This window comes from Calidris pugnax, unplaced genomic scaffold, assembly GCF_001431845.1.
Source record: "Calidris pugnax isolate Ruff unplaced genomic scaffold, ASM143184v1 scaffold171, whole genome shotgun sequence".
Taxonomy (NCBI): Eukaryota; Metazoa; Chordata; class Aves; order Charadriiformes; family Scolopacidae; genus Calidris; species Calidris pugnax.
Window position 1 is genome coordinate 10,449,327 of NW_015091064.1, and position 7,714 is coordinate 10,457,040.

At 54.8% G+C, this 7,714-nt stretch overlaps 2 protein-coding genes across 2 annotated transcripts in view; both read left to right on the top strand.

Annotated features, from left to right (window-relative positions):
• Window positions 1-2,753, top strand: part of LOC106896634 (growth/differentiation factor 7-like) — a 4,883-nt gene extending 2,130 nt beyond the window's left edge. The window contains exon 2 of the mRNA XM_014956752.1: window positions 1,831-2,753. Within this exon, the coding sequence (XP_014812238.1) occupies window positions 1,831-2,753 (923 nt within the window). The remainder of the gene's footprint in view (window positions 1-1,830) is intronic.
• Window positions 2,754-2,969: 216 nt separating this feature from the next.
• Window positions 2,970-3,459, top strand: LOC106896635 (growth/differentiation factor 6-A-like). Its single transcript, XM_014956753.1, has 2 exons — window positions 2,970-2,986; window positions 3,070-3,459. The coding sequence occupies exons 1-2, from the start codon at window positions 2,970-2,972 to the stop codon at window positions 3,413-3,415; spliced, it is 363 nt and encodes a 120-aa protein (XP_014812239.1). The 3' UTR covers window positions 3,416-3,459.
• The last annotated feature ends 4,255 nt before the right edge of the window (window positions 3,460-7,714 follow it).

Sequence of the window (7,714 nt, forward strand, 5' to 3'; positions counted from 1 at the left end):
CTCATGATAATAATCAAATAAACACGTATACGCACGTAACGATATATATTTTTTTTAATATATACATCTATATACATATTGCACCCGGCCGGGGAAGTTCGCTCAGCTGGGAGGAAAAGAAAAAGAAAATCTCGATCGAATAAAATGGATAGAAAAAAACTGAGAAGAAAAAGTGTCCCCGGCTGCTCCGGGGTGGGAGAACGGCGGGGGAGTCCCCCCCAAACTCCATCCTCGAACCCCGTCGCCATTCCCAAACCCAGCAGGGACCCTATCCTGCCGGCAGCTTTTGCAGGGAGAGTTTTTTTGCTGAAAGCTGGTGGGGAAACGGCGAGGGGGAGCTTGGTGGGACGCGGAGGAGGGGGGAAAGATGCTCCCCCATGGAAGGGAGGACAATGCCCGGCTCGGGGGGAAACGGGGGGAAAACGGCACACGGGTCCTGGGTGGTTTCAGCGCACAACGAAACCAGATGAACTCTTCAAAGGGATCTCCTTATCTGCTCCTCATAGGAATTTTAGATCAACTTTTATAATAATAATAATACCAGTAATAGTAATTATAATAATGGTGGTGATGATGACGGGGAGAAAAATCTTTCCCACTCGGAGGTTGCAGGCTGCAGCCCAGCGGCGCTGCCCAAGGGAGGGGGCTGCATGTCGGTTTAGATCAGATTTTAGGAAGAATTACTTTCCTGAGAGGGTGGTCAGGCACTGGAACAGCCTGCCCAGGGAGGTGGTGGAGTCACCATCCCTGGAGGTATTTAAGAAACGTGTAGACATGGCTCTTCAGGGCATGCTCTAGTGCCCGAGATTGTTGGTTTGTGTCTGTTTGTGGGTGTGTGTGCGGTGGTTTTTATGTTTGGGTGTTTGTTTTTTTTTTTTTGTGGTTGGACTCGATGATCTCAAAGGTCCCTTCCAACCATGAATATTCTGTGTATTCTGTGATTCTGCCATTCTGCCAGCAGCGGGTCGGGGGGCTTGGGCACAGCAGCGATGATGTTTGTGGTGTGCCCAGCTCCCGTTTCTTGTTAGAGAGGGAGAAAAGAAAAAAAAAAAACAACAACCCTCCCAGAACTCATTCATCCCTTCTCCCCAACCCCACCTCCTTTGTGTCTGTGTTGTGATTTTGGTTTTTTTTTTGTTAAATTCACATTTAATCAGTGCCAGAGACTGCACAATTCTGTGTTTGGATCCGCCAAAAATAGTGACAAATTGAAGCTGGGCTCACTTTCAGCTCCTGGGAGTGCCTCCCCAAGGGACAGCGTCTGCGTCCCTGACCTGTGTGCCTGCCTGGGAGGGAAAATGAGATTTTTCACAGCATTTTACTTGGCATGGCTGGGGCTGGGGGCGGGGGGGATGTTGGGTGTGACACTTAAGGCAAAAGAAATCAGTGACAACCTGCTGATTGGGGATGGGACTGTGCGGGACAGGTTCAGGTGGGGCTTCAGTGCCAAAATAGGATAGGGATGCAGCTGGGGGCACTGAAACACCCGGGGGGAGGCAGAGGAGCCACCTTGGGATGCGGGGAAGAGCTCTGAGGAGAAGCCACTTTTTTGAATTGATTCCTCCCTCTCTCTCCACCTCTTCCTCCCCGTTTTCTTTCGGTTCCTCCAGCCAGGGTGACACTCTGGGGCACAGGGCACCCAGGCTGGGTCCCTGCTGGGATGCTCAGCGAGCCTTGGTGCAAAGTGATGATCTCTCCCGTTAGCTCTGTGTCCCTTGCGCCTCCATAATGAGTGTTTGCCTCCAGCTTGCTGTTTTGTTTTTTTTTTTTTCTTTTTTTCCTTTTTTTTTTAAATTTTGTTTTGTTCTGGTTTGGTTTTATCTCTTCCAGATGCCTCCCCGTCCGCTCCCGAGCAGCGATACCTCTTTGACATCTCCAGCCTGCCGGAGGCGGAGGAGGTGACGGGCGCGGAGCTGCGGGTCCTGCGCGCCCTCCCCGAAAACCGGAGCTTGGCCCTGTCCCCCGAAGGCACCTTCCACCACCTCCTCCTCTCCACATGCCCAAGCCGGGATGGCGAGGAACCCCGGCTGCTGGACTCCAGGGCTGCAGACATTTTGGACGTGGGCTCCTCCAGATGGGAGGTGTTTGATGTCTGGGAAGCCCTGCGGGATCGGAGGGAGAGGTCTCTCTCGGGAAAGCTGCTGTGCTTCCTGCTGAGGATCGTCTCGGATCAGTCGGGGCGGCTCCTGCCCCCCCGGCAGCTGGGCTTCAGCAAACCGCGGCCACAGCCCCACGAGAGAGCCCTGCTCGTAGCCTTCTCCCGCACCCAGAGGAAGGAGAACCTCTTCAAGGAGATCCGGGATAAGATCAAGGCCCTGGGCAGCCCCCCCTTCCTGGAGCCTCCCGATCCCGGCCAGGAGGCGTACCCCAAGCGGAGGAAGAGACGGACCACCATCGCCGCCCGCTCCGGGGGCAGAGGCCACGGGAAGAAGGCGAAGACCCGCTGCAGCAGGAAGCCCCTGCACGTGAACTTCAAGGAGCTGGGCTGGGACGACTGGATAATCGCCCCCCTGGATTACGAGGCGTATCACTGCGAGGGGGTCTGCGACTTCCCCCTGCGCTCCCACCTGGAGCCCACCAACCACGCCATCATCCAGACCCTGATGAACTCCATGGACCCGGAGTCCACCCCCCCCAGCTGCTGCGTGCCCTCCAAGCTCAGCCCCATCAGCATCCTCTACATTGACTCCGGGAACAATGTGGTTTACAAACAGTACGAGGACATGGTCGTGGAGACGTGTGGCTGCAGGTAGCAATTTCTGCAGCTCTCCCCCTCCCCACCCTGCCCTACCCCCCCAGCAGTCCTGCTCCCTTTTATATATATAAATATAAATATATATATATAAAATATATATATATATATACACACGTGCACATTTTGGTGTGTGCCTTTCCAAAAGCCAAGCTCAGAGCAGGTGTCCCCTGCCTTCCCGGGGACAGCCTGGCCATGAGCTCGGGAGGGATGGGGGATGTCCCCCCTCAGTCAGTGAGGCTGTAAATTGTGCCCCCCCCTGCCCCGGGCTCTCTCAAAGAAAGAGCAAGCCCCACCACCCCCGCTGGGTTTCCCAGGGCTCAGCTGGAGGTCGGGAAGAAGGCGAAGACCCGCTGCAGCAGGAAGCCCCTGCACGTGAACTTCAAGGAGCTGGGCTGGGACGACTGGATAATCGCCCCCCTGGATTACGAGGCGTATCACTGCGAGGGGGTCTGCGACTTCCCCCTGCGCTCCCACCTGGAGCCCACCAACCACGCCATCATCCAGACCCTGATGAACTCCATGGACCCGGAGTCCACCCCCCCCAGCTGCTGCGTGCCCTCCAAGCTCAGCCCCATCAGCATCCTCTACATTGACTCCGGGAACAATGTGGTTTACAAACAGTACGAGGACATGGTCGTGGAGACGTGTGGCTGCAGGTAGCAATTTCTGCAGCTCTCCCCCTCCCCACCCTGCCCTACCCCCCCAGCAGCCCTGCTCCCTTTTATATATATAAATATAAATATATATATATAAAATATATATATATATATACACACATGCACATTTTGGTGTGTGCCTTTCCAAAAGCCAAGCTCAGAGCAGGTGTCCCCTGCCTTCCCGGGGACAGCCTGGCCATGAGCTCGGGAGGGATGGGGGATGTCCCCCCTCAGTCAGTGAGGCTGTAAATTGTGCCCCCCCCTGCCCCGGGCTCTCTCAAAGAAAGAGCAAGCCCCACCACCCCCGCTGGGTTTCCCAGGGCTCAGCTGGAGGTGACGAGCTGCGGTGGGGAGTCTGGGGTCCCTTCTCAGAGCTGCCCTCATCTTTGTGCCTTGCCTTTCCCCCCGCCCTGGAGAGGGGGGGCACACAGTCCGGCAGAGCCCCTGGGGGATGCCCACTCGGTCTCCAAGCTCTGCCTGATCCACTTGGTTTGCCCAAGCTGAGCTGACACCTTCTTTCCCAAAGGTTTTGGAAAATGTCTGGCCAAAATTGTCTCGGTGGGGGGGTGGCGGGGGGGGTTACAAAGTGGTGCCTGCAGCATGGAGGGGTCGGGCCAGCATCACCCTCCAGCTGTGATGGTGGGGCAGAGGGGAGGTGGGAAGGCTCTTTTCTTCAAGTTCAAGGAGTTTCTCTGGCTGCCTTCAAATTGCTGCCCTAGGTTTGTGGGGGGAAAGATAAGGGATCCCTGGGGAATCGCACGGGGTGGAGAACCCGTGGCCACGGGAGGTTGAAATCATTTAGCCCAGGCCTGTTTGCAGTGCAGGGACTGGTGAGTCTGCTGCTGGGGACGGTCCCCGTAACTGGAGCCTAAACTGAGAGTCAGGGTCTGGAGCAGAGCTCGTGCTCTCGATGGAGCTGGGAACAACCCGGCAAGGTGTTAGCTGGGGATGCCTTGGCTCTGCGTGGTCTGGAGCACTGGCACGGGCACTGCCACCCTTTGTCCTGCAGGAGCTACCAGCTGGTAGGTCCCCTTCCTTTCTGGCACAGAACCCCATTTCCGAGGCACACTGGGCACCCGGTATCGGGCCGGAGTCACACAGCCATCCCCAGCATGTCTGGAGAGAATCAACCGTCTCCAGTTCCCCAGGGAAGAGCCATTTCGCTCGGGCTCTTCTTTTTCCAGATAATCTGTATAAAAGCACTAAGCTCCACCCGACCTTCCTTTGGCACCAATTTCCCAGAGATTTCCATCCCCGGAGCTCTTGCCTCTCCCCGCTCCGGTAAGGGAGCCCGGATCCGCCGGGAACAGACATGTCCCATGCGAATGGGAATGCCATCCTCGGAGAATGCAGCATAAAACAGGGGGCTTTGGACCCTGCTGAAAGGGCTACCAGATTTTAGTGGCTCAGGAGCTCAGTATCAATTGTGCCTTGTAATCAGAGAAGCCTTCCATCCATGCCAAGGCGTGTTTTGGATGCTGGGAAGCATCTCTGCTGCACCTCACTGGCATTTGGTACCGGGCTTCAGCTTCATGGCTGGGTTGGCTTGGACCAGAGATGCATTTGCACAGATTTTGTTTTGATGGTTTGTTTTCTACTGGTGATCAAGGTGTTGGCATGAAAACCTCAATGCTCGTTAGCGATGGTCGTTTGCTTTTGGGGGAGAGAAATCCCTGCTGGAAAACGTGGGTTTTTTTTTACAGAATCACACAGTGATATGGAGTTGGAAGGGACCTCTGCAGATCATCTAGTCCAACCCCCTTGCCAAAGCAGGTCCACCTCGAGCAGGTTGCACAGGAACATGTCCAGGCAGGTTTTTAATATCTCCAGAGATGGAGGCTCCACCACCTCTCTGGGCAGCCTGTTCCAGTGTTCCATCACCCTCAAAGTGAAGAAGTTCCTCCTCATCTTTAGGTGGAACTTCTTACGTTCAAGTTTGTGCCTGTTATCTCTTGTCCTGTCACTGGGCACCACTGAAAAATGACTGGCCCCATCCTCTTGACACCCACCCTTTAAGTATTTATAGGCGTTGATCGTATATAAAGCCTGTTGTGTAAAGCCAGTTGTCCTCCATCGCAGGGGTGTTCTGCTAGGGAGGGCTAAGCCCAGCTAGGGTGGAGAGGGGTCTACCAAAAGCTCTACCAAGATCCAAATGATTTCAAAAAGCCTTGTTGAGGGTCCAACAGCCCTCTCCCCCCAAGAAAATAGTACACCAGCAGGGAGTAAGCCGTGCACATCAATAATGGTGATATATCCACTGGGTTAAACCCCTCCAGCCTTGCTCCATCCTCACCCCTCTGAGGTCTGCTCTGCTTCCTCAGGCTGTGGCCGGTGGCATCTCAGGGGAGTGAGTGTGGTACCCTTGTGTAACCCCCTTGACACCGGTGGAGCAAATCTGGCTTTATACCCACGTATCTGAGAGGAAAATCCAGCTCCCCAGCTCAGCGTGAATGTAAATATATATTTAGGCATGAGGTACCTGTAGCCAGGGGGACAGTCAGAGATGGAGGTCAGTGGGGGAGAGGAAGAATCAGGTCCATGGTGGGGTGTTTTCTCACTGTCAGCATTTCGGGGGCACCGAGGGGCAACAAGTGGGTGAGGAGGGGTGGCCAGGAGGGCTCATGGCTTTCCTCGGCCCTTTTCCTTTAGCGCAGGTGGTTTGGGGAAGGAGGTTGGCACCAGCAGCACCAGAGCAGCTTGCTCTGGAGACACCATCTTGTTTATAAAGTTACCAAGCTTTCCAAGTACCTAATTTCTCAATCGCCGTTGGTTGCTTGATAGTTTTTCTCACTGCTGAGACAATTTTTTTTTCATGTTTTCGTTTCTTTTACCACCTCCCCTTCCTCCAGATATTTGCAGTGGAGGTTTGTGGGCAGTTCAAATCCAGGCAAGATAATATATAACTCCTGGCAGTCACCTGCTGCCTTGGTGGCTCTTGTGAGCCTTGGCTGAATGCGTGGCTTGAGACCTGCTCCTGTGGGACCATGTCTGAGGGGGTGCCAGTGCCAGCGACCCCCGGTTCTTGTGGCTGTCATTCAGCCACAGCAGACAGACAGACAGACAGATGGACCTCACATCAGGTCTGGGGGTGGCCGATGGAGAGCAGGGTGACAGGCTGGGTCTCGCGATGCTGTCCTCCAGCCCCACTGCTGGTGCTCTTGCCCTCAACCCCGTGGTGGCTTCTCTGGCCTAGGACAAAGGGTAATGGCTTTAAACTAAAAGAGGGAAGATTTAGACTAGATATAACGAAGAAATTTTTTACAATGAGAGTGGTGAAACACTGGCCCAGGTTGCCCAGAGAGGTGGTAGATGGCCCATCCCTGCAAACATTCAAGGTCAGGTTGGATGGGGCTCTGAGCAACCTGATCTAGTTGAAGATGCCCCTGCCCATTGCAGGCAGGTTGGACTAGATGACCTTTGAAGGTCCTTCTAACCCAAACTATTCTATGATTCTGTGTTTGGTGGGAGATCAAACTTCAGCCCCCCCAGGGTGAGGCCAGCAGCAGTGTGGCCCTTTGCGTTCACAGCCATGGTGACACCACCCTGCCAGCCACTTTTTTAAGAGAGCATCTGTCCCTTTTCTGGGCAGACAACCCCCAGAGGACAACAGGAGGGTGATGGATGGCATTGGACCCTCTTTCTGCTTGCCTAAGGAGACAGGGGAGTGCAGCTCCCTGCTTGGGGCTGCTCCAGGGGGATGTGTATGAGCAGGGCAAGGGTTCTCGGTGGACAACTGTGCTGCTGCCACCCTGGGCAAGTGTGTTGGCCACAGGACTTGGCAGTCACATTGCTCACTGCTCCTGGGGGAGTATTTCCAGAGCAAAAGCCACCAGTCCTCCCTTGTGAGGGTGGACTCTCCTCCCCATGTGCAGACAGCAAGTGCTGCCTCTCTGTCCCCATGCAGACTCAGAGATTGCACCCAAAGAGTGGGATTAGGTTTGGGATTGAGTCATTAGAGCTTTTGCAAACGGAGGTGCTTGAGCCTCTCCTGGGGTGGGAAAGCCTTTCCTGGGCAGGGAGGTTCCCATGGCCGAGATGCTGCAGCCCTGCCATGTTGGGGATGAACATGGGGATGCATCTGCAAAGAGCATGGGGGAGGAAACCAGCTGCAGGACGGTGGTTGCCCAGCCCAACCCAGTGCCCCAGCCCTAGGGCTACTCCTCCGCAGAGCATCACCCCCTAACGCCACAGAAATGGTCCAGGAAAAATGTATATTTCTGACCAGTCGTCTCTTGCCTGAGCTGATTTTGGGGCACATATAAGAATTATAAATAGGAGACTAGAGGCTGAACGTGGACAAACG